General features: G+C 38.9%; 3 protein-coding genes across 6 annotated transcripts; 2 read left to right on the top strand and 1 right to left on the bottom strand.

The window, feature by feature from the left end:
• The first annotated feature begins 344 nt into the window (after window positions 1-344).
• On the top strand, window positions 345-4,532 carry LOC113125679 (mRNA decay activator protein ZFP36L1). Of its 2 annotated transcripts, none has more exons than XM_026299291.2 (2): window positions 345-486; window positions 1,553-4,532. In XM_026299291.2, the coding sequence occupies exons 1-2, from the start codon at window positions 406-408 to the stop codon at window positions 2,774-2,776; spliced, it is 1,305 nt and encodes a 434-aa protein (XP_026155076.1). In that variant the 5' UTR covers window positions 345-405; the 3' UTR covers window positions 2,777-4,532. The 2 variants fall into 2 exon arrangements, with proteins under 2 accessions (XP_026155076.1, XP_026155077.1); XM_026299292.2 differs by having other exon boundaries at window positions 351-486; window positions 1,556-4,532.
• Window positions 4,533-8,520: 3,988 nt separating this feature from the next.
• trappc6bl (trafficking protein particle complex subunit 6B, like) lies at window positions 8,521-12,979 on the bottom strand. Of its 3 annotated transcripts, XM_026299092.1 has the most exons (8): window positions 12,882-12,976; window positions 12,675-12,789; window positions 12,337-12,434; window positions 12,094-12,161; window positions 11,882-11,999; window positions 11,452-11,535; window positions 11,184-11,277; window positions 8,521-10,710 (listed from the first exon to the last, which is right to left on the bottom strand). In XM_026299092.1, exons 3-8 carry the CDS (start codon window positions 12,430-12,432, stop codon window positions 10,679-10,681), a joined length of 492 nt encoding a protein of 163 aa, XP_026154877.1. In that variant the 5' UTR covers window positions 12,433-12,434; window positions 12,675-12,789; window positions 12,882-12,976; the 3' UTR covers window positions 8,521-10,678. The 3 variants fall into 3 exon arrangements, with proteins under 3 accessions (XP_026154877.1, XP_026154875.1, XP_026154876.1); XM_026299090.1 differs by having other exon boundaries at window positions 12,675-12,979; XM_026299091.1 differs by having other exon boundaries at window positions 12,337-12,979.
• Window positions 12,980-13,081: 102 nt separating this feature from the next.
• On the top strand, window positions 13,082-14,830 carry bloc1s3 (biogenesis of lysosomal organelles complex-1, subunit 3). Its single transcript, XM_026291923.2, has 5 exons — window positions 13,082-13,211; window positions 13,305-13,420; window positions 13,543-13,729; window positions 13,978-14,078; window positions 14,316-14,830. The coding sequence occupies exons 2-5, from the start codon at window positions 13,307-13,309 to the stop codon at window positions 14,499-14,501; spliced, it is 588 nt and encodes a 195-aa protein (XP_026147708.1). The 5' UTR covers window positions 13,082-13,211; window positions 13,305-13,306; the 3' UTR covers window positions 14,502-14,830.
• The last annotated feature ends 11,887 nt before the right edge of the window (window positions 14,831-26,717 follow it).

The raw sequence follows: 26,717 nt of genomic DNA, 5'->3' as shown, positions 1-26,717 counted from the left end.
ACACACAATATCTAAATGTAACAATATAAACTTCCACCCTTGAACACCCTGCTGCGCACAGTGGGCCCAGAAAGTTAGAAAAAGTTAGTTGCCTGCCCAGTGAGTCATGAAGCTCAACTCTAACACAATGATACAAAAACCTGGTTTGCTGTGAGGTTTGATATTTCCCAGTACAGGTACCTTTCACGTGGCTGTGTACTTCTGGGACACTTCAGTCTGGCACAAACAACTTCGGGCTGAGTCACGGAGGCGTGGGAGTGGCTAAGAGCGGTGTTAGGTTTTAAACCCACACGTGGTCTGGGTCTTGGGCTTGTTTAGCACAGCAAACACCACCAGAAACTTCTGACCAACTCATGCCAGTGAGTTGCCCACGTCTCTCAGCGCGGTGGGGGCACACGGGATCGGATGAAGGATTTGACTGAACTCAGCAGAATGCCATCTTACCCCATGAGCCAGTTTGCTGACCTGGAAGAGATGATGTGCAAGGTAAAAGAAAAGTAAAAAGAAAGTTGAGCGGAGAGAGGGAGAGAGGGAGACAGGAGCAAAAGTTGCTGGTTGGGTCGGGGGGTCACGTTAGCTAGCTAGCTAGCTACCAGCTACACTGCTAACTTTTACGCAGTTTGCGCTCTTCGCTTTTACTTGTCTTTTTGCCAATAAAGTAGTTGTGCTGTTGTTCATCGTCAGCTGGTGGCTTTAGTGCTCTAACGTTGTTATTTAACGTGATCTGAAAGTTTGACTGGACCTGAGGCTGAACTTGTGTCAGTGTGGGAGCGTTGTTCACGGAGGAGTTATCGTAACGACACGGGCCCGTTTAACAGGGCACTAGCTAAGCTAGTCCGCTAACTTGGTGACCTGTTGTGGTTAAAGTGGTGTAGCTAACTAGTTAGCTGGTGTTTTCTTTAAGGTTAAAGTCGGTGCCTTATTAAAGGTACACAACTTCAACAAGTCGAATCAAAACACTGAGTTTAACTAAAAGTCGCTGGATACAGTCGTCAAGATGCGTCGATGCTGTAGAGGTGTTTAATTCACTGGGCACTAGTAAACAAAAGTAGGTAAAATGCCTTTAACCCTGTATTGGAGTGTTAGCAGCAAATATATATCTTCTAGATGAAGCTATAATTAGTGTGGATTTAAATAGGCAGCAAAGATAGATAATAGATCCATCCAGTAAGTTTGAAAAGAACCACAGTCATGAACCATAACTCAAACAGCAGGTTCTCAAATTGGCAGCTAGGTTAGGTCATTACTGTGCTTAATTCAGTGTATTGTTGTGGTCAGTCTGTAAATAAGTGGTCTATGATCTGTCATTTAGATGACTAGCTACTTCTCTACAGATACAGTGCAGTATTTTGCTTTTGCCAAAGGGAACAGTAAACAGTTTCATCCTTGTTTTTTGCAGTAGTAAAACTGCTTCAATCGTTCAGTAGTTTCTATGTGAAATAATAGATGTCAGATATTTAATCAGTAGACAGAGAGCATGTTATGGATGCTTAAGTTATGCATTGGGAAAATGTATGGTCTAATGTTGTGATGTTTCCTGTTCTTTGTACAGCAGTTACTGAATCTGGACCTGAGGGAGCCAAGCAGACCGCAGCCATCCCTCAGTCTGCCAATGAGAACACCAGGTTACATTGGTCAGCCACGTAGCAACACATCGTTTTCCCTTTCGGCTCTCTCCTGTCTCTCTGCTGATCCTTCAGACAGTGTATTTCTGAACTCCAGCCAATGGGGGCAGCAGTCAGAAAGTCCCTTGACCTCCCAGCTTGCTAATTCCACACAGTGGGGAAAGGCACGTTTCTTTGCCCAGCGCTCCATCAGCATGGTAGAAACCAGCAGCACTGCCGCAGCTACTCTAGGCTGGCTCGGGACTGACCTAAAGCACTCCCAAAGTGACATCAGCCCCACTGCACTGAATCCTAGCTCCTCCTCATCCACCTCCTCTTCCTCATCACGTTATAAGACTGAGCTGTGTCGATCTTTCACTGAGAATGGCTTGTGCAAATATGGTGGAAAATGCCAGTTTGCCCATGGGCCAGAAGAGCTGCGGGATCTTAACAGACATCCAAAATACAAAACTGAGCCATGCCGTACATTTCACACCATCGGCTTCTGCCCCTACGGGATTCGCTGCCACTTTGTCCACAACAGTGAAGAAGAAAAGAAACACTCCTTCTCTCGTTCTTCCTCATCCTCTTCCTCAACAAGCATTTCACCACAGCCATCTTCCTCCTCCCGTTCGCACAGACCTCCTCTCATGAGACAGAGCTTCAGCTTTGCTGGGTTTCCCTCTGCTCCCCAACAAATCCTCCAGCCTGCCTTTACTGGTCATCCTCCTCCTCCGGCATCTTTCCCATACGCTCCATCGACCTCGCCTCCTTCCAGCACTGACATTACTGATCTACTCTCTCATGGCCTTCTGGAGATGGACGCTGCCTTTGAGGCCTCCCCTGCTCATCACTACCAACCACCCATGGGCCAAGTAACTTCAGCGGATACCCAGTCTCCATTCCTGCCTTCCCCAGACTCTGGCTGCTCCCCAACAGCCTCCCCTTCCCTGAGGCAGAGTCCCAGTGTTACAGGTGTCTTTACAGGGCCACTGGGTACAAGATCCCTGTCTTACACTTCTCTGTCAGACCAAGATGTGGATGGGAGCAGCTCTGCTAGTTCGCTCAGTGGCTCTGAATCGTGTGTCGGCCTTAATGAAGCCAATTCCAGGCGTCTGGCAGTATTCAGTCAGTTCTCTGTTCCTGAGGATGCTGCTGGGTTCTGCCTTTAGACTGCAGTGTGCTGGAACATAAATCATACATTTTTGTACACACCTAGAAACAACATACACAAAGCACCCATTTCCATCCAACATACACCTTGCATATACACCAGACATGTATAAATGCACACTTCCTCTCACATACAGCTATTGGACTGACACTTCAGATTTGCACCTCTGTGGCATTAAAAAAAAAAAACAAAACAAAAATGTAGTGGCTGACTCACTTTGAGATTCGATGATTAGTTTTATGTGGTTAAAATGTAACTGTTATGTGCGTAAGAGAAGCTAAAAAATGCGTGTTGCCACCAAAACGGAACATATCAAGACACGTTTAATAGTGTTTGATGCTTTATCAACAAAGTTTCTTGACATTGCAAATTGCGACAAAGATATTATCACAGTGTGATTAGCAGTGCAAGTCAAACAGCACTATTCGTGTTTTATTTTATCAGCATCTCCTGAATGATGTAAAGATTGTGATAAAGCCAAAGACATCTGTTTGTATCTCAAACCTTTTGATTATGGTGGGACAAACGCACAGTGTGACCTATATTTAGGAGTTGTTGTTGTTGTTGTTTCCATTAACTGGATACATTATTGTGTTGATAAGCTGTTGAGAAGTTTTTCCCTTAAAACTGTATAGTCTGCGGTTAAGCTTAGATCGCTGGCTTCAAACCTGAATGTTAAACTGAAGTGCCTGTAAGGTTAACAGGTTATGTTACAGTGTTAAACTAAGATTTGCTGAATTGTTAGAGATGTGTGGAGGAGGTGTTGTGTTTTTTGTTTTTTTAAGCTAGTGTGAGTTCAGGTCTCCCTGTTAAGACTACTTCAAGTATTCTTCTGTCTCTTGTATTATTAACAAACTGCCACCAGTAAAGGCCAAATGGGCTTGAACATAATGTATATTATCAAATCCTGTGTTAATGGCATAGTCAACTTTATGACTTAAACCAGACATAGGGATTTTATTGGCTTTGGTATGCAAAGTTTTCCATCATGAACAGCAGCAATTGCAGAGCCAAAGATGTACAAAAACCTAAATAACATGCCATCGCATTATTTTGCATCTTACTTTGCATAATTAAACAGGATTTGAGCATAGTTTGAGTTTGATAGTAAAGTTTAAGCAAACTTAGTAAATACTTCATGATACATCCTGTTTTTACTTCAGGGCATGTTTCCTAAAAATATTTGTGGCGCTTTCCTACATATTTTCAGATTATCTTTCACACAATTCCCAGGAGTGGAATATTTTTCCCTCCTTTGTCCCACAAGCAGCACTGGTGTTACGTTTTTGAAAAGTATTCATGTTTTCATGACTCTCACCCCACCATTTTCTATCTTGCTGTCATTCAGTATTAATTCTTCCTGTTACAGCTTTGTACTGTTATGAATGTGTAGCTTCCTGGTCACATTCATGTGTAGTGTGCTCCCAGGGCCTGTTTCCTTACTGAACTAGAGCTAGCATACTGTAGGGTTAGGGTATGTATGCTTAGTGTTTTAGAAATGTTACCTGGTTGTTTTGTCTGTTTGATGTAGTTGGTTAGAAGAACAGACACTGCGCTGTTACCGGTCTATTTAAATTTTCATCAACATGTTTAGTGTTAAAGGTGATCATCTTTAGTAAATTAATTTCTTTAATTTATTTTAACATATTTATAGAGGACTTTTGAGTTGTTAATGCTTGTATCAAGTTTAATATATTTGGGTTTCTTTCGCTTCTTTTGTACTGGAAATAAAGATTTTTTTTGTTCTTTTTTAATTTTCTGTTTTGATTTCATTTGACATACTCAGAGGTAATCTACACACACTTCTGCTCCAAAAACCTCGTATTGAGGCGCTGATGCAGCAGTACATATGTTTCTGTGAATTTTCTTGCTGTGGAAGTATTCACTTTTAGTATATTTGCAATAATGCTCACACGTGACATTTTAGGTGCAAGGTGCAGGAAGGAAGGAAGCAAGCAGGAAACCAGTGAACTGTCATTTACCGTTTTCTGTGTAGATCACATCCACCCCAGTGGCCTTGTACTATTAACTATTTACATTCAGCCTTTTACAGTGCTGTCTTATTGGAAGCCTTGTAACAATCTTCTCAGTAATTTGATTGTTTGGTGAGACATAGATGAATCCTTTATCTGGAAAATGACTAAACAAATGGCATTCACTGGGTAGGTACAAGAAATCGTTAAAAAAATAAAACGTAGTATACCTTTCAAAAACTCCCTCTGACTTTCTTAATTACCATTAATTTAAAATCTTTCATTTTAAATGGAAGATTACGTTATTCAAACATAGAAGCCTCTCATCTACACATGAAACACAACGTCCCTGTAAGTCTAAGTTTCTTTCTGAGAAAATGATTGAGCACATTTAAACCTTTTTGGATGGCCTGTGCCAACTAAAGCAAGGTTTTAAAGGTTAAAAAATGTATCCCACTACATTTGTCAAATTATGACACCCCAGTTGCTGCACACATGCACATGGTTGTGTGTCAGTTGTCATGCCACTAAGATTTCATGTGGAGATAAGAAGTCCTTTGTTTTGATTTTAATCTTACCAATCCTGAGCCCTAACCCATTTCTTTTCTCCTTCACTGCCTCCACTGATTCATCCTCCCTCCCTCACTTTGTTCCTCTCTTTCAATTACATCCTCACTTCTTACTCAGTGGGAAGACTGCTTACCAGCTGAGTAATGATTTTATCTACTACCATTGTGATGAGCCATTTGTCCTTATTTATTTCAAACTAAGTTTACTTTAAAACTTTTGCAAATCTGATAACAGATACCATATTTGGGGATTTTGAAAAAACAGGACACACCTACACACAGCAAGGAATGTCTGCATCAAGATCCTCATGTTTTTCATTTAGTGTCCCACACACACACGAAAAAAAAAGAAAGGACAGGGCTAAAGCTGCATACTTAGGTTGACCCTGCAGAAATCTCACACAACTATCTTGTCACTGACGTTAACAAGAGATGGACTGGCTGTTTGGGAGTGATTAGTGGTTGTGAAGGGGTTAAAGGCATGTGTGTGCTTGTATGGTTTCTCTGTGTGTGTGTGCGCTGTATTGTCTGATAGATGTTCTCCCACACTCTTGCCCTGTGGGACATAGGAAAGGCAGGCAGATGGCTGTATTCAGGTCCACTGCAGGTCAACATATGGCCCCGAGAGACAAAGTTTGTGTTTGTATGTGCGTGAGAGAGAATCTTGCTCTTAACTATGCATGATTGGAGGAAGTTGAATGAGTGGGTGAGAAGGAAAAAGGTAATAGTGGGGGAAGAAAAAAAAGCTGCGAAAAAGAAGCTGTGAGATAAAGGCGGGATGGTGACAACTTTAGAGGTTGAAAGTGCATGGGCGGCGTCTTGTGAAATGCCAGTTGTCTTGTTTATATGCAGATTTCTTAGCATATTCTCAGGAAACTAGATGAACTTTATTTGTTTATATTTTAGTTTATACTTCTTTAAGCACTGAAGGACATTGACTGCATTAACATTCTGTATCACAAAATGGATTAATTATTTATTGGATATTAGGATTGTGTCATTGGATTTCCTGGATTTTCATGGCTTGCCATCCTATCAAAACTGGTGCTGCACTTTAACAATGGTTTCCCATCACCCTGTCCAGAACAACAGTCATGTACAGAATACACAAAACGCATACTGATAGAAAGATATGAAGAGCTAAGCTGCTAGCATAAGCAAGGGCTGTTGCACTGATTGAGGATCAGTAATTAATCAAAACTAATTAGGGACAACATCACATCTCATTGCTAATGAATGGCATATTGCATTATATGTGCTCAAAACAAAAGATAGGAATATATATATCAGTTTCTTGTCACGATACACTGTGTGTGGTTATAATTGCAAATAATTTCCCAACATAGAGCTTAATCACAATTTTTAAGATCTAAAATAACATCTAACTACAACTAGCTGTTAGCCTCCAGGTAGCATGAAAATATTGACTCTTATGGCCTGTACCTTATTTGGACAAGTGAATGTTACAGAGCTGTGCAGGTAGATATTCTCACTAGTTAGCATTGTGGACCCCAGTCTGCGATTTCTACCACACTGTCAGGGTTCAACAATTGAAATCATAATTACTGATTTCAGATTGCATCTGCCAAAAAACTAAAGTAAACTGAAGTGAGCTGCTAACCCCGATTAATAGTGTCACTACAAAAGACTTCAGCCTGTCTACATGGACAATGTCACTGAATTGTAGCAAGTCATCAATTTGAGAGACTGAATGCTGGTTTTACTTGCACCCCCCCCCCAACTCCTTTCTTTCTTCTAAGCACTGAACATCCCCCTCCTCCACTCTCTATTCCCTGTTCCTCTTTGTGAGTGCACTGGTGACATTGTGATGCAGGCTAGAGAAGGAGGAAGGGGAGCGGAGCCATGTAGAGCAGCACAAAATAGCTACTGCTGAACCTTTACAATCATCCCCTACTTTTACTGTTCCACAAGTCAATTTTCAGTTCCCCCTCACATTATACTGTTGGTGAGACATTTAGGTCGAGTAATATTCTCACACCCTCACCTTTCCCTCTCTCACCATCATGCACTCTGTATCGCTGTCTTTGGCTACATTGCTTCCTCTCTGCCCCAAGCTGTAATAAACTTCTCTTTTCTGCCTTTCATTTTCCCCCAGCCTCCTGTAGAGGTTCTTCATTCTCTGTCTCATTTTCCTCTTGCCCACTCTCACAAACTCCTCCTCCACCCACTTCCTACAATCCTACCCCCTCCCAGGCTTTCTCTCTAATCCCTCCTCATTTTTATTCTTCTTTCCACAGAAGATTTTGGTTAAGTGTTTAATGGGTTGCAACAAATGGACAAAAGAGGGCTGTAGGTAGATGCTGCACATTTCCAACTCAATTTTCCTACAGTTTCATAGATATTGCCTACAATGCACCATGTGGATCAGCAGGGGTTGAGTGGCTGTCTACTTATAACTTAAGCATCTTATTTAACTTGTCATGAAGTTTTCTTCTTGAATCTCATTCAAGTACTCTTGTCTTGAGTACTTCCATACTGAAGTAAGGACAGTTTGAGTGCTAATCCATAAATTAAGACGAGGTAAGAGTATAGTTTTTTTAATAAAAGGACTCCTATGTAGTATTGTACTTCCATGAGGTTGAGGGATTTGTAAGAGACGGATTTTTAAAAAGAATGATCAAAACCGGTGCCGCAAAAGTATCCTGACTTTGGCCCAATCACATTTCTTCTGTTGTGGCCCCCCTTTTTTTTAACTGCCCCTCAAAACATAGGTACAGTGGTTTAAATATTACCCAAAGCATCATGGTGGTAGTCAGGAAAACACACTTTTGAACGTCCTCCCAACGTCCATGCTGCCAGTTTGTAACACAGGCCTTTGTAAAAATAAAATAAAAATCTCTAAACGCTTCACAGAGCAACACAGAAGTCATTATACAAATTTTAACAGACATAAGGGACTTTGGATGTGCAGTCTAAAACATTTTCTTTCTCTCACGCTACTTTGTGAACCATTTTGTATTTTTGTTCAAAGTTAGTAAAATCCCTTCTAAAAGCAGCAACATAAGTGGTCAGCACCCACTTTGTTAATGGATGTTCTACCAAAACTGGCTTTGCAAAAGAAAAATCTTTAAAATCAAATTATAAAACTACCACAATGTGCCCTGAAGAGTAAGTAGTAAGTGCAAAAATGGGAAGCAGTTTTTGAGGTCCAAGCCTGAATGACACACATTGGGAGCACATTAAATGAATAAAGTTGCACGTAAGGATCTTTATTGTGTAAAACTATTACAGTGATGGCAGTGGGAAAACTGGAACACACTGAGGGCTACTCTGTCATAGCTGAGACACAAATAAAATGCACCATAATCCTGCAACTAGTGCAATAATGTCAGCATGGTGCCATACCAAAAAGTAATTATGAAGAGAATCCAGAGGGTTTATACTTAAAGTGTAGAGCACTGTGCCCAACCTGATGATGGACATGACTGAACCTGGACGGGCATATTGTAAACACTAACTCTGAACTCAGGTTAACCTCATTGTTTAGCCTGATGGGACAAAATTTACAACACACCTCATAATACCAAGCTCACAACACAGATCAAAAACATGAAAGAAATGACTTCAGTAGCAACCATGAATTAATAAAAAGGGTAACAACTATTCATGTAAGAGCAAAATAGTTTTTTTCTTTTTGATATGCACTTTATCTACAGTGCCATGGAAAAAACTTTTTTTTTTAAAAATTGATGCATAATGTCAAATTTGTGTTAATAAATAACGTGAATTGATAGAATCTTCAAAGGTATAGATGTCTTGTACTATTACTTTTCTACAATTATTGGAAGAAATTGTGATGACTGACATTTTGATTACATTTACTGTTAAAGTTTGTTTTTCTTGTTGACAAAGTGTTTTTCATCGTACTGTACATCCAAGTTTGTTCAAATGTGGGTTGCACTCAGAAAGATACAAATAACATGTGAGAGAAAGGTAGAACAGAAAAGAAGACTGTGAACAGAAGTTGTCAAAACTGTAAATCACCAAGTTGATTAATATCTGACATGAAAATAGCTTAATATGTCCCTCTAGTGGAACAAAGAGGTAACAGCATCTACCAGAACGATGCATGTCATTTTTTTTTTTTGTGTTTGGCAGGCGTTGCTTTTGTGGTGTTTTTGTTACACTATAAATCCATTTAGATAAACTGTTAAGCTGAGAAAAAAATAAATAAATAAAACAAAGCCCATACTTATGGCCTTGCAGGTTGAAGACGTGTATTTGAGATTTTTTTTTTTATATACAAAGAATGGTGTCATTAAAATGTAATCGGATACCCATGTGAAATGCCTTATAACATGATTCAGTCAAATAGCACACTACCTGCATTCCAGGAAAATCACACTACTATATGTTTGCATGTTAATGCTTTACAGAGGATGAAAAACATACATCTTGGTTCAAAAAAATAATTACCTGAAAATCAGAGTTTGAGGGATAGACTCAAAATATATGACATCACTACAGAGTAACCTACTGATACTCACTAAATAGTTGTCATTCCACTTCATTTGTATAAAAGCTGGACCTACAAACTCTAATCCCATCTAAGAATACAGCATAATTAAACTGAGGTTGCTGTGCTAACGAATTATTCTAGATCTACATTTTGCCCTAAAATGAAATTATATTAAACTCAATATCAGTATACACCCTGCTCTTAAAGACAATCTGCTACAAAGCTTAGAAAAGCACCAGGAGCTAGTTACAGCTCTTCTGTGTCCGCAGAGAAACGAGTGCTGAATAATGAAACTGAGGTGTCAGGTGTAATGCTTTTCAAAGGCTGGCTATTATCAGGTGGATTTTAAACAAGATAGTATGGCAGTTGAAAGATCTCAAATATGAAAATCTGAAATTATGTCTTATTCTAGATTCTGCCTTGAGTTTTTTTTTTTTAACAATTATTTCTTTTTAAGCATCCAGCAATGCAACACATTACAAAGAATATTAAATTAACTCATGATTTACTTTACATTCACATTCTTGTATATACAGCTACTGACAGAAGTCTTTTTGTTAAACTAAAATTCAGAATATCATACATGATTTAACTCAAATAGGAAACATTCACAAACCAAATCGAGATGCAAAATGAATAAACCAAATCTTGTTCTGTATCAGAGCAAATGGAAAGCCCTGACTAATCCTTTTTGTCCTGTGCGAATACCTGGTTCTGAAGAGAACAGAGGCCTGATTGACCCAGCTGTGAAAACCAGAGTGGTGTTTGGTTCCCTTTGTAGCTGGCAACTTCAGTCAGAGGACAGAAACCACTATCCTCTCTTTAGGAATAGCAGATCCCCCACAGGGCCCTGTTTACAAGCAGCAGTGAGGACCAGGTCACAGTTTCTGGATCACCACCTGGAACTTACCTGGCAAGACACAATGGTAAAGAGATTACGATGTTTGTTTTTAATGAGCCAGGTTTCTCTAACTCATGGATAGGTCTTCACAGAAAGGCAAACATGTCTTGACCTAACTGATCACACAAACCTTCTGACACTTCATAGTGTGAAAACACTTTTTTAGCCAGCGAGCAGGGGCCATTCTGTATTTTCTCCCTGTGCTTGTGTGGGTTTACTCCGGGTACTCCAGTTTCCTCCCACAGTCCAAAAACATGTATGTCAGGTTGATTGGTGACTCTAAATTGTCCATAGGAGTGAGTGTGAGTGTGTGAGGTTGTTTGTCTCTATGTGGCCCTGTGATGGACTGGTGACCTGTCCAGGGTGTACCCCTGCCTTCCACCCAAAGAGAGCTGGGATAGGCTCCAGCAGACCCCGTAATAGTAAATAGAAATAAGCAGATAGATAATGAATGAATGAATTTGTTTTCTGGTGGCACTTACAGGATGGCATGGCAGAGACGTCAGCTGTCACTACACTGTCCAGACCTAGGTTAGACAGGGCTCCTCTCACCACACCACATGAAAAAGCAAGGTACTGAGGGGAAAAAAAAACAGAAATTAGCTACAGTGAGAGCAATTTTAAATTTCCTTGGCTATATACTGTACCAAATAAAGCCTTGAATGCCAGCTTCTAGTTGGTTTCCATGTGGCAGCGGTGGGAATGTCTGTTCATGTGTGCATGTCAGAAAGAGAGTGAGTGAATGCTGACCTTAGGAGCCTGATCCAGGTACTGTTTCCCACTGGAAAGCTGAGTCAGCAGAGCAAATTTGTTATCCTGCAGAACGTAGGTACCCTGTGATGGGAAATGACGATACACACTTTTAGGTGACACAATGCTTATTACTGCCAATGATTTCAAACTGAGTCCACCCATCTATAGGTGGCAGAAACATGCCAAAATAAGCTGCAATTTCAAGACAGAGAAGAAGAAGACTGCTGGTAAACAAACATGGATGTGACCAAGGAGAAATAATTGTAGCTTGCCACCAACCCTCTTCCCTCTCTACACAGAGGTGATCCCTATCAACATATGATGTTACACGTTAAACAACCAAAAGCCTGATGTGTCTCAGAAAAAAAAGATTTTTCATCATACTTGACAGTAGTCTGCATACTGTCACTCTACACTTTAATTTTACCTGATGGTTGGTTCTAAGATTGTCAACCTGTCTTCTGAACACCTTTGTCCAGAAGTCTTTACAGATGAACTTCATTATGTCCAACTCATCCTTAAAGCTTGGAGAGTCCCTGGTCAATCTGAGACAAGAGCAAATGTACACACTTAACGGAAGCGAAGAAGCGTGTCACACTGCATTAATGTTACACATGGAGTGTGTTTGTGCTCATCTACCTCTCAATGAGTCCTTGCCCCACCCTGAAGCCCATGCCCTCCAGGACAGAAACACTGACAGCTCTGTCCTGAAGAGAAAACACTCAAATGCTTAAATCACTCAACACATAACTGCAAGACTGATCACCAGCTAGTTCACTGGCACCTTTAATGCTACTTAGCATCAGTTAGTGATAACTCAAAGTTAACATATTCCTGTATATTATGCTTCTGTTAGATGATTAGTATCCTTGCAGCACACACCTTACTGTCCATTTCTCCTTTACCGGACTGCTGCTCCTTGTAAACATGTGACACGATCTCCATGTGGAGAAATTCAAACAGAACCTCATCTGCCATCCCTGACCAACACAGAGAAGTGGTTACACAGCCTCATATAACGCTGAAGTACAATCATTTGTGCTTCAATCGACAAAACACATCAGGAAATCCTTTGCCGTAGCTTAGCTTTAGCTAGTTAGGTATGTAGCCGGTTAGCTAGTATTGGTATATGAGAGTGAATATAGACAGAACAATACATGAAATAGTTTCTCATTAATCTAAATAAATCCAAACAAGTGAAGAGTTAAATCCAGTGTTACCTGTCAAACAATTGAAAGCTAAACCAACTAAAACAAGCTCGCTTCCTTGGTTCCACTCGATATTAACGCCAGGATACTCCTCGAATTTCACGTAGGCGGGGTTAGCTGGTGGCTCCTAAATTACCGTGAAAAAATATTCGGTATTGGTGGATTACACAGTCCACAACACTCAAGAGAGAAATCGTATATTCAGTAATAAAACCCGACCCGCTCAAGTGAAGAACACCAATAATCCTCAAACCGCAGTAGCTAACCACAGTCCAGATCCGTTCATTTTCGGTGTACACCGGTTTATACTTACAAACAACGGCTTCCTATGTGTGTCTTCCAATCACGTTATGAAACGTCGCTTGTCACGTGAAACCATAGCTCTAATCGGATTGGCTCTTGAAAAACAACCATTTCCTAAATGATCATGTGATCGATGTTTTTGATGTCACTAAGAAGGTTTGGTGTTGGTTTGTGGATATAAAGCTACTGTTTATTTTAATATTCCGTTTTTACTTAACATGCCACGTAGTTTCCTGTTTGCTTAAGGTACATCACGGACTACATTACATTACATTACATTAGCTCATATTTGTTTGAGTGGAGCTAACGAAGTTATGTGGTCTCTGTGTGTTTGTGCAGAAATGTCCAGCACGTACCAGATCGTGGTTCAGGGCGAGGCGTCCGAGACAGACTCCGATGATGAAATCAACAGCATCTCTCTGTCTGCTCCTCAAACCGCCTCAGTCGGAGCTAAGGTTGTCTTCCTCTCAGGTGTATGTGCATGTGTTTGGGAATGATAGAGCAAAGTGTGTGTTCATGAACGTTAACCCATCCATCACCTCTCCTGTCATGGATGTATAACCTGCTTTGCTGTCAGGTTCCTGGGGAGGCGTCTGAAACAGACAGTGAAAGTGATCAGTGGCAGGAGGACCAAGCCTCTGCAGTGAGCCAGGAGACCACTCAGATATTCAAGAGAGACCTGCCTCCTCTTATCGTAGTCAGAGACCACCCTGGTATACAGTCAATAGTGGAAGACAGGCCAAGCCCTACACACAAACCTCATGGTAAATAATACAGATCACAGTTTGAACAATAATTGTTCCAATGTGACTGAATACTCTCAAACGTCATCTTACTTTTGATCATCAACTGAAGCATATTCTCAGGCCCTTCAGTTTCAGCCTATATTTTGACCTTTCATCAATATTTAGTGATGACTGGCTTTTATCAAATGGTTAAATGAACAATGACATAGAAGAAGACCAACTTGAATTAGTTCTGCCGTTGTTTCAATGTATCCTTCTTCTTCCAGGTGACACCCTTTTACAACAGAAGCTGCAGGAGTCTAACAGCCGGCTGTATTCTGACATTGGACAGACACTACGACATGTTTATGGCAGTGCCAGCAGGGAGGTATGCTAATGTGTTTGATTCAGGGTCCCCCAAATCCTCTTTATTATTTAACTCTTACTCTTACTGTATAGGCCACTGCAATTATTCTCTAGTGCTGTGGTATAAAATGTTAATATAATATATATGGAGCAGAACAGAAAATAATTTGATCATACTAGTTGTCATCAGACTAGATGTGTGCAGGACATTCAGAAACTGTGCAGAAAATATAAAGTTTGACACTTGCTTTTCTGTAAGGTGCGTAATGCAACAACTCAGCTGAACACATCGCAGAGCGCCATCATCAATGCCTCCCACAGCATCAGAATAATCCTAGATGACCTGAAGGCTGTGTCCGAGAAGATTGACATCATCACCAGTTGCCAAATACTGCCTGATATTAACATCAACAATCCAAATAATTCTACTGCTCCTGTACCTTAAATTAAATAAAAAAATCAATTTTTCTATTTATAAAACATTATTATCATAATGATGCTTTAACATCGTTATGGATGTGCCATGTACAGTATGGCCAGTTTGTTTAACATCATTGTGGATGTTTTTCCTGCAGTTCTGTAAATATTAATATAACTAAATCTCTACAGCTACAAGATTTTCTTATGAAAGATTATTTTCTGTCTTTGCTGTTTTCTGGTTCTCTGTAGGCTTGTACAGGTTTGTCATGCTCTAATGTTTCTTCTTTTATTTCTTTATTTACCTCTGTGTTAAAACTATGGAATAAATGTAATTGAATAATACAAATTGCCACATTTTTCTTAAACCTGAATACCATTCTGTTGAGTCATTATATAAGTTTCTGCTTCAAGGCCACATAGAGACAAACATCCACACACGCTCACAATCACTGCTATGGACAATTTAGAGTCACCAATCAACCTGACGTACATGTTTTTGGACTGTGGGAGGAAACCAGGGTACCGAGAGAAAACAATAATGCATATAGTGTTTGTAAAAAATATATTCAAAGTTTGTCACAGAAAATCAACAAAACACAGTTTACCCAATATTGGACAAACATTTCTTCACTTTAGATGTGAGATCACTTAATCATTGTTACAAACATATATTTGGTCAAATCAGAGTGAATTCCTGTTAATTTTAATAATTATCACAGATGTTATATTATGCTGTATAACAAAAATTTTTTCCACACATCCCTTCCCCCTGATTGTCCCATGTGACCACGACGGGTCTCATACATCTGCACCATAAATCCACACATACTGTCTGTATGTAGATGTGTCAAACAGGTGTGTAGATATAGATCAACACCACTATCAGTAGGTTAAGAATTGTGCACACGATACCCACAATGCCTAGCATGTGGTCAGAATCCATCTTGCATCGGACTGATTCAGAAACCACAGGGACAGATTCAGCCACCTGAAAAAGACAGAGGGGGGTGTGCCATGTACAGTACAGCCAGTTTGTTCTGTTCACAGACATGCACCCAGAGCTGGAATTACTAGATTACATTTGGTGTCTTGACATGTTTCAGCCACCTGATGGAGCCACCAATACAGACATTAAACCACAAAGACTGGAATCTGTCTTCTCTGCTAAATCTGTTTCACTCTATTCTGCCTTATTCCACTAGATTCTCTCTTTGTTAGTTAAAATCATAGCTGCACACATTATGTGTGTATGTATATACTGTAAGTACAGTGTATGTATTATATCTAGTGTTAGTTATGTTCAGTTAATTTTCAGACACACAGTGAGACGTATGGTATCCTACTCTATTGTAGTGAATCCTATTCTACTTGGTGCTATTCCATCAACTAAATTCATATCTGTGCACATTTTTTACCAAAAATGCATGTGCTGTATGCTTGTATGTATGCTATATGTATTATGGATAGTATACCGTATTTTTGATTGATTTAGTCTATAGACACATGATAGTGAGAAATATATTTTATTCTGCTGTTTTAATGTACTGTTTTCTATTTCATAATTTGCAACTACATAAATGTCTATGCACATTTATGTACCACAGTGGTATGGGCAGTAAACTGTATGTATTATGTCTAATATAAATTACAAGTTATAATGAATTCATTTTGTCTATGGCTACATGATGGTAAGTAAATTTTGATTCTAGTCTATTTTACTGGTTTAATTAATCTATATACACATGATAGTGAGATCTATTCTGCTTTGTCTCTTATACAATGATATAGTGAAAATTTTGTGATGGGAACTTTGCCAACTATCATATGTTCTGCTGAAATATTTGAAACATTTGAAAATTATTTTTCCAGATTTTTTTTCTTTTACCCTTAAAAAAATTACCTCTTTGCTGTTTCTCTTTCCTCTGTTGTTTCTTGATTCAGTTGGCAAGGTAGGCTCCATTTCTCAACCTCAAAACTCACTTAGAGTATAGTAAAACTACTTCAAGCTTAATCCAGTCCAGTTCCAAAATAAATAGATCCAAATAGATCCAAATATTGGCAGCTGCCACTGTTAACTCTTGAAGTTTTAAGTCTTCTTTATCCTCTTCTCTCAGAGCTGCAGACCCACAAGTCTGTAATAAATGAGAGAATAAAGGGATGCTGTTTTGTTTGGCTGTGGGTCTAATGGCACAAACTGTCACACAAGGCCAAGAAGCTGCTCAGCTGCCCAGCCTCTAATTCTGTGTTGGGTCATATATAGCTGGCTCAAAGCTGCCTCTGTGTGTGTCCAGAGGGTAATGTTACCAAGGGAGCAAAGAGGTCTTTTAATTGTGTGCATATACACACTTGTATGGTGATGGACTGTGAGGTCCAGTTTGAGGTTATACTATGGGACTGAGGACATTTTGGCTATTTAGTGACCTAGTTTTAGGGTTTAAGTGAGGGTTGGCTATTTAGTTGTGATGATTAATGTCAGGGCTAGAGGATAGAGAATACACTATGAAAGAGTGTCAAAGAGTGTCTTCTTAAAATTAACAGTAGTTCCTCCACTGAGTGTCTGTGTGAATGTGTGTGGGTGCTAATTCTGATTATTACCACATTGAAGTGTGGACACAGTTTCTACTTTGTGAAGGTGTTAGTGGAGAAGGTTTGAAGGCTCTTAAGATAAAAACGCGTGAGTCCAAATACTCCATTTTACTTTAGAGATTCGCTTTTACATAACTGGTTATTGTTCACTGTAAAAATATCCAGCTAACACACACACATCCATCACCCATGCATTCACATCCATCATACTTAAAGCAGACAGGAGCAGAGTGTTTGCCTGATAATAGAGATCCGCTGAGGCTTCATTATAGCTAATGCTGAGGGGCAGAGGTGAGGTGTTAGTTAGGGTCATAGTGAAGATCTTTGAGGCCATTTGTCGTCTGGTACCATTAGTTTATGCAAATGACAATTTGTCTTAATTAGCCTGTCCAGTATTTACAAAACACGTTATCAGGTTTAGTGAAAAATAGTACGTCAAAGCCACAGGAGATCATATCTAATTTCTGCTACCCTAAATTGATAAAAGATGGTTTGATGATCCAAGTCCTCCTCTTGGTTAGCATCTGGAAGAACACATTAGTGTCACATTCTTTGCTGTAAAGGGCATCTACTTAATGATGAAAAATATGTGGAGGTATTATTGGTTGGTTGGTCACTAATACAACAGCCAACAATAACTACTTCACAAAAGTTATATTGTTTATTTTTTGTTGCATCCCCCAAAATGCTCATATAGCTGAATAAAGTGCCTCTCCAAGACAGTTTCGACAAAAACTGGCCACAGAGAGAGTAAAAGAAGCGATTAATCAATTGATCAGGCACTCTTGTGTAATGCAGATAACATGAGTATAATGAGACCCCAGGGACGTGCTATCTGTAATCTTCAGTGGAGGAACCAGCTTCTCAGCCAAAGAATCATTTCTCACATCCCCAGATATCTATTATCTCTCTTTCCTGTGCATCTGTGTGTGTGCAGATCCCTCAGTCCCAGCTCTGCCTGAGGCTTTGAAGGCTGCATGAGAGTGATAAATAATGTGGAATGAGGGCAAACACTGAAAAGACCATGTTTGCATTTTAGCTGTCAAATACTGTTTTCACTCTCATTTACTCAAAAGCTGAAGTTGAAATCCGTTATTTCAACTATAAGCAGCACTATAATTTCATATATAAGCACATTACTTCTGAAATAGTCCCCACAGTTGTCAGTTTATTAGGAACCTACAGCTAACACTACCAACAGTGCTGCAATAAATCTATAATGTTAGAGGTTTTCATTCAAATGGATTGTCATCTTGGAGGTTGTAGTTTTTCCTGTTGTCTCTGTTGAACTGTAGTACATTACTCTGTTATTTAGCCTCGCCTCACTAATATAAATGGGCTGGACAAAGTAACCCAAGCACCTGTCAATAACAATAACAAGAACACAATACAGCATCACAACCTATGACCATACAGTTAAATGAGCATCTCTCTAAAACAATTTTAACACAACATTGTCATCTTCACACAGGAATAATCAATGGACTTTTGTAGTTATATCTGTTGGGACTATGGGTGTAAATTAGCTGTTTAGCTAATCCCGACACATTTACGCTGATGTTACTAATATCAGTGTTGATTAATGTGGATTGTCCATATAAATAAAGAAAACATAAATGGTGTTAGTGTTATTTCAGTGTACATAATTAACTATTCAGAGTATGTATAAAGAATCACTTTTATCCATTATCTAACACTTCTGGTCCTATCTATCCACCCGCCTGGTACATCCAGGATTATTGGGGGCAATTTAGAGTCACCAATTACTAACCCCAACCAGCATGTGATTTAAACCCAGAACCTTCTTGCTGTGAAGCAACAGTGCAAACCACTGCACAGCCATGATGCTTGTTGTGACACTAGTTTTCTGATTTCTTTCAGTGGGGATGCGATTCAGGTTAGTTTAGATTTTTCCAGGCATACTGGAGCTTATTCATTAAACAATCTAAATGTATCTAAGCAAATGTTCTGTTCAGTAAAGGGTTGTCCTGGACAGGCCCTGGCCTAGTCACATAGCCACAGGCCTATCTAATCGAATACGGACATTTTTACAACTTGACTTTACTGTCACTGGATCATGAGTTGGATATGCAGGATAATAGTGAAATTGCCTCCATACTCAACATTGCCTGTACCTGATGGGTTGTTGCAGTTTGTTTAGGTCTGCTGAGGTCTCTGGCTGCCAAGTATATGTCAAGCCTGTGTTTTTTCATTGTTTTTTGGTATCATCTCTGTAGATTTGGGATGGCAGAATGATCATGAAAAACGTAGGCTTTCAAAAAAAAAAAAAACAACCTAGGCCTGTCCATCTTTTATAAGACTATTCAAAAGTTATTTTCTGCGTATTCAGAGTAGCTCACAAAGAATAACAAGAGCACAAAAACTACATGACTCAATGGATATCTTACTTTGAGGCTGAGTGAACTTCTGAGGGAATTGTTACACTCAACAGGCAAGTAGGACATTATATTACTGTTTATATAAAACATCTTTCCTTGTTCCAGTGACAGTGGCTTCAGGCTCAGAGCTAGGGATGGAGTTCATGGTTGAGCAGGCAAACTAACTAAAGACTAAAATAGTAATAGAGCAGACAATGGACAAAGGCACAGAAGAGGGAACATAAATGTTTGTGTACAGTGAGTGCAGAGGGTAAGAGAAAACAGGAAGAGAGGAAAGAGACACTAGATTATTAAATCAGACTGGATTATACATTTATGATGCAGTCAGATTTATGCTGGCGACTATAGGCTGGTGTCAATGAGTCTGTTTGCGTGCATGCATGCATGCATCTATGTTTGTGTGTGTGCATGCAGAGGGCAGCCACCCATATTAGCCAGGTCAGCGGCTGTCTCATGGGGTGCCTCAGGACACACTGTTAGTTTATCTGGCTGGATGAACATGGCTGCACACAACATCACAGGTCTGTCAAAGTAACTGTACTGCTTAAAAAGTACTCTGCTCTGTGGGTGATAACCTTGTTTTCACACATGCTATTGCATTCAAGACAACGCGGAATTAGGATACATCCCGCTGACAAGCCAGAAAATTAAAAAGAGGATAACCCCTCAGAGGAGCTAAAGGGAGCAACAGCACCAAGCACCGTTTCTAGTACAATAACTGATAAGCAGTGAAGCTGTGAATACACCACTAGTCTCAATTAGTATCAGTTTTGTCCTTAATTTAGTTATTCCAACTCATTTAAAGGATTGTCCATAAATGAGAAAACTGATTCCACAGAGCAAAGTCATCAGAGCAGCAGGAATCAGAAATATGTCCAGCGATGTAACAAAAACTCTAAACACAATGTGTAAACCCAGACACTACCATTATATGTAATTAATGACAAACGTGGATGCAGATTACTGTATGTGAATCCAAATTTGATGCAAACCACCTATTTGTTGGTAACTTGTATAAAAACTTATGCTACATTCATGTTTTATATTTTCTCTTACTTTGGCATGTCATTTCAAAATTAGAATCAACACAAAAGCATTCTGGGATGCTTTTTCAGGTCAGATTTTGATGAGATTGTAATCCACAAACTTGGGTGTGTTAGATTAAATAACCACAACAGAACTAAGAGGAATGACTCAGATTAGAACAGGCATGGGTGATAAAGGCCATGCCTCTGATTTCTACCTTGACCAAAATTACTTTTAATTCAATTTTCTTTAAAAAATCTCAGCCAGACATATTCCATTTACCTTTCCATTTTCAAAACATGGGATATATAACATGGAAATTTAAAGAAAGTTATGCTATTTATTTAATTTAATTTATTTAAAACTCAGTGAAAATAGTGTTTTTCAGTTTTATTGGCATTACTATAACTATACATTATATATGTAAACATTACATGAAATTACATCAGATCTCACAGGTTTTGTTCAGTGCTAACTCTCAAGGATCACAAGCTGTTTCATTATCAGCTTCATCAGAAACAATGTTGTTATCCAATTCTAGAGGACCTTCCATAGACAATATCATTTTTAGTACCTGTTGACAGAAAAAAACATGAACAGGGGTGTTTGGTTGATTAGGAGCCTATATTGTGGCAGCTACTGTCCTGAAATGTTAGTCAGTAAATAATCAGCACATCACACCAAATGTTTAATTTCTCAGGACAACACTCATAAGCTTACTTCGCTTAAAACTAGTCTCATGTTTTAGAAATAATTTGCAGTTAAATTAAAACTGAAGTGTGAAATAAACAAAAGCATTTTCTCAGCCTTTTTCTATTGCAAAAAAATACTGTAAACCTGGAATTTCTTATGCCCAAATTTGTTTAACATGTAAATCTGTGTTTTACTGTTTACACAGAATTATATTTGCCAAAAGGTACCTCAGTTTCAGTTATGTTGCTCTGAAATAACGTTAAAACTGCTCAGGGATCCTACTGTCCATATTATTTTCTCATCTACTCTCAAGGAGTTTGGGTCCAATGAGCCTTCTCATGCAAAAAATCAATTCAGCTCGTGAGTCATGAAAAAAACATGAGAATCTGCCTTTGCTTTGGCTGAACATAATGCTGTTGCTGACTCAGAATGAATGGAGACATTTTCATTCTTTTAGACAATCTTTTTATGTTTTCAATGTTTTGTGGTAACAATCCCTGCCTTTGGCAGTGGTTTAGAGTCCCAGGTGTACTCTGATGCATCTGTTTTTCCTCCGGCATTAAAGACAATTTCCATAACATAATGTGTGTGCACATTTTAGCCTGTTTACCATGTAAAATGACTTCTTTTAAACGACCACATGCCATCACCAAATAACCTATAAAAAACTGTAGGTGTGTGTGTGTGTGTGTGTGTCAAAGCTGAATAAGCTCTAAGCTCTCGCCTTGCCTGGCAGTGCGTCTGTCATGTTAAAACACAGCCCAAGTACAGTAGACATGGAGTTTAGTCAACCTATTAAAAGCTTCTCTTGCTGTTTTATTAAATTTAAGTCAATGTTGTTGACTTAAATTTCAGTTATCCCAGTTGACATGATGGCAGTTCCTTCCTAACCAGGGATAAAGAATCCTAAAGTCTATAAATCCACAATGGTTTTAATTTTATATCTTTGAAAATGTTATTTTTCTTACCATTTAACTGTGGGTTGTGGTAGATTGCTCAGAATGTTTCATCAACATTTCAATATTTTGGCATTTGTATTGGCACAAAACAAATGTCTTTTTAAAAATATTAGTTTCACTACTGACTGTTCAAAACCCAGTAATATTTTGTAATAAGGTACCTTTAAAAAGAGTTTATAATTAATAACCAATTACTTTAGCAGTAGATAATAACCTACTAATGCTTCATACAGTATCGCAACTGATTTAAATTATTGCCTTTGTGTGAAACCACTTCGATGGGTTTGTTCTTGATTTGATAATAATAAGGTTACACATGTTTATAATCACATCAATGCACATGGCCTAATAATATTCTAGTATATCTTCTATAAATAATGTAACATTAATAAATGAATGTATATTATAAAAGTAAATTGTAATTTCTAAGTCTTTTATAAAACTATGCCTCATTAAAAAGTGAATAAATGCTATTCAAAGGTATTTTTCACAACCTGGCAACTGATAAGGTGCTCCTATTTATGACCTCTAAGTGATCTATAAAGCATTAGTAAATTATTTATTAATAAAGTGTCAATGACAACTTGTGAAACCCTTATTAGAAAGAAAAACTGTTAAACCCAGTATCGAGGTAAACATGAGCAAAACAGCAGCTCATGGTTGTTCATTTTTGTTTGTCAATGACCCCGTAGCGGCAGTAGAAAGTAGGCCAGACATATCTCCAGTACTTTCAAGTATTTCAGAATATATCCAAATGTAACTCTGCACAGCTGTGGCTTGACTGTCACAGTCTGACAGCAGATGTCTGGCAAACCAAAGGTGGCTCATACTGTGCTTTGGTGCACACTTAAAATGGATTTAGCCCAACAACCTCCTCTGTACAGTTACTGGATGTGACAGGAAGTAAATGTGCAAGTCACATCGATTGCAACAGTTGAATGTGTAGTGAAAGATGGTGTAAAATTAATCTCTAAGAGAGATGCAAGTATTTAGTGTGTGTGTCTGTCTGTGTGCACTTGTGTTTCTGAGAACCAGTTTAGGTTTTAGGGCTAAGTGAGGACTTTTTAACCTCTTCTCAGATTTATTTTTAGGGTTTTCAGAGAAAAATTGGATTTATTAACAAATCTGATTTTATTATTATAGCTCAGGCCATCAGCTGCAGTTATGATCATACATCATCAGCTGCAGTTATGATCATACATCTCAGAACATAACTACAGTACTACAGGTACAGTAGGCCTAATGGGAGAAGAAACAGTACTTGTCAGATAATAGTACAAACTGCCAGAATAGCTACCACTTCTTTGATACACTGGGGATACAGATAGTTCGGGTAAGAAGGTTCACATGTTGACTTTTTTAGGTTTACCTAATGTTGTGTTTCTTGCTGTTTTTAGTGTATTTTCAGAAATGCACAGATCCTCAGATCTCAGGGTTGACTTTGGTGAGTAAGATGTCAACCGATAGAATTAATGGCCTGAGCTATAAAAAAAAACCAAAGTTTTTTTTTCAGAAGTAAGTTCAGGTTAAAGTTGCATAAAGGTTTTCATAAAATGAAATATGTATCCTGCTGATTTGTCCTCTGATTTTTAGTAGAAAGTTAACCATTGCTGGTGGCAGACTGTAGCCATTTGTTCATTTCTGTAAACATGACCATGGAAATGCTTAAAGTCTGTCTGAATACAACTGACTACACTACCAGAACCATAGATATTTGTTATGTTTCATCCAGAGCATGTAGATTACAGAGTTGCTTGTAAACATGTCTAAACAAAACACTCAATTGTAAACTAAGGCCAAAACAAAGAGCATACATACACAATGCAACAAGGAATTCTAATATGCAATGATAATCAAAAACTCAGTACTTATTCCACAAGCAGACATGTAAAGTTGCAGTAGGATAAAGTGCAGTCAGAGTTGTTGATCGTTCATTTTTACAAGCAAACTGTTTCCGGGGGGATTGTTTATTGTGTGTTTTTCCCACAACCTCTGCATGACTGTGAATGAAATAGTCCCTTTGACAGGTGTATTTATATATAAAAGTATTGTGCTATGAGAAATGACAGCAAAGACTCCTGTGGGTGCCCTCAGCACTATGTCTTTTCTGGTGTTAGCTTGTTGGTGGAGAAGAGAATGACTAAGATGAAGTGTAGATTCAGGCCAGTCCTTCCTTCTTGCTTGCCAGCTGTATTTTGGATTGCTCCTTCATTAGAGACACAGTGCTTAAACCTAAAATCACATCCATAGTGACACCCAGCTCCTGCTGAAATGTTGTAACCAAGTCCAAAGGACATTTTTGTGCCTTCTTGAGTTTTGAGACAGATGGTGAGGCCTTGTGCAGAAGTTTTATGTCCAGACCGTCCCTCTCCGATGTCTGTGTTACTGTTGCCTTCTGTTGTATTGCACTGCACAAATGCACCATCTTTATTTGTGTGACATTGTCTCAGTTCCACACTTTTCCCAATCTGATTTTGCAAAGTGCCGGACATACAGAAGCATGACACCAGAAAACAGGCCGTTATCCTGTGGTACCAACTGTCCACAGAGGATTCTTTGCTAGTGTGCAGAGCTGCTGCACCAGCTGAAACATCAGCACCATCCAGCTCCATGTCCGGGTGTTTTCAGGCATGTAGAACAACCAAGATTACTACAAAAATGGCAGTCTATACATTAGCTATTTTAGCCTAAACATGATCGAGTATTAATATAGAAGCTTAAGGAAACATGTCATAACGCACACATGTGAGCAAGTACTGTATCTACAAAAACTGTTGGACACATTTTTCCAACAAAAGTGAATTTTGTATTAATAAAATTTTCTCAAGCTCTTAATGTTACTATATTTGCCTTTAAATATCCCATCACCATGTGTTCACCAAGTCCCAAATATTGGTAGAATATCACTACATTATTAGGCACAGAAACCTGCTTAGAAAATCACGTAATTGCCAAATCAGCTATGGACCAGGATGTGTTTATGTACAATATTTACTGTACATATATGGTTGAACAACATACTCTATGCACAATATAATCACTGACCTCCTTGGATGTTATATGTAGGTACAGTTCTTTTAGGTAAGTTAACTCTTTCATAACTCATACGGTGTCTGGATGGACACATCAGCTAGAAGTGTACACATAGACAAAGAGAAGCAACAGGAGGTTGAGTACGATGCCAATGATCCCCAGCACAGCCAGGAATCTCTCCTCTGGTGTGCTCAGGTATGGACACGTTAGGTCCATGTAAAAACTTTTCAGTTATAGTAACAAAAACAGAAACTACTTATCAAAGCTTAAGTAATTACCTGTACATCTGTATTGGCTTTTTAATTTAAATAATTTAAGAAGTGTCTAGGAGTAGATAGGCCTAAGGGTCCCTATCTGATAATTAACTTGATTATTTTGGTCCCTTTCTAATGATGTACTATTATACTACTCCTCCATGTCTGGTCATTTTGTAAAGTTAACTCAAAGTGCTGTTTGTCAGAGTGTTTAGATACATCTAACTGGCAGTGACTATATCTTTACCCTTATACAGACACAAGTGTATTAGAAAAAAGACAAAAACCATACACTTTCAGAAAGATATGTAACAAAGTGGAAGCTGCAGCACAGTTAAAAGTGATCAAAGAGGCTTGCACTAAGTACTGCACTCCATCTGTCTGAAAATCAATATAATTACAGACCTGTCAGCATTACCAGACTGGAGACCCTATCTGCAATATTTGACAGGGGGATATTCGAAGCTGTCTTGCCAAATGCGAAGATAGAGTTTAACATGAACTGTAGCCCTGACTTTGTGATTGGCAGCAGACTTCAAGTAACAGAGTGCAGATGTGTTTAAGGGATAAGCAGTGATGCAAGCACAGATAAATATGGCTACTATACAGCTGAACACTCTGTCAAGGATCCTCACATCTTAGCACTTACTCTGCTTAATCAAGCCCTCTAAGTCTATAAATACTTAAAGAGGAGGGTGGAGAAATGTTAGTGTCAGTGCCAACGTCTCTTGTTCAGGGAATCCTTAGGTGACAGAGGTGTAGATGTAGACAAATATGACCACTAAAAGATTAAGGATGGTTCCGATGATGCCCAGCACGGCTAAAATTCGCTCCTCACGGTCATTCGTGGAGTCTTCCTCTCTAGCGTGAGCGCTGCAGATATAACGGCTGCCGGGGACCATGGTTACCATCACAGAACCCCACCCCCACAGGGCGCGACGCCTGGTAGGGAGACAGCAATGGAAGAATTGGGAGGCATTGTTGAAGGGGAGAACAAAGTTGAAATTAAAGAGAAGGAGAGAGAGAGAGAAAAGAAAAAAAGTTAATTATATCTGACCCAGAGTAGCTGAAAATGGTCCCTCATCATTTCAGTTCCAAACTTTTTTCGTGCATGCATTTGGGTGTTGAATATTAATCACAGAAGGTTAAAAAGTTAAAAGTCAGTGGAGAATGAAATGAGTTCTTGACTTTGTTTGACCCATATCTACAGTGACAAGAAGCAGAAGTCTCCTCCTCTGTTCATTCTCCTATTTCCTTCATTCCTCTCTAGATCTTTTTGTCCTGTTGTTCT

Source organism: Mastacembelus armatus, chromosome 13, assembly GCF_900324485.2.
Source record: "Mastacembelus armatus chromosome 13, fMasArm1.2, whole genome shotgun sequence".
Taxonomy (NCBI): Eukaryota; Metazoa; Chordata; class Actinopteri; order Synbranchiformes; family Mastacembelidae; genus Mastacembelus; species Mastacembelus armatus.
Note: the sequence above shows the minus strand (reverse complement) of the source record. Positions and strands in the feature narration are given on the sequence as shown.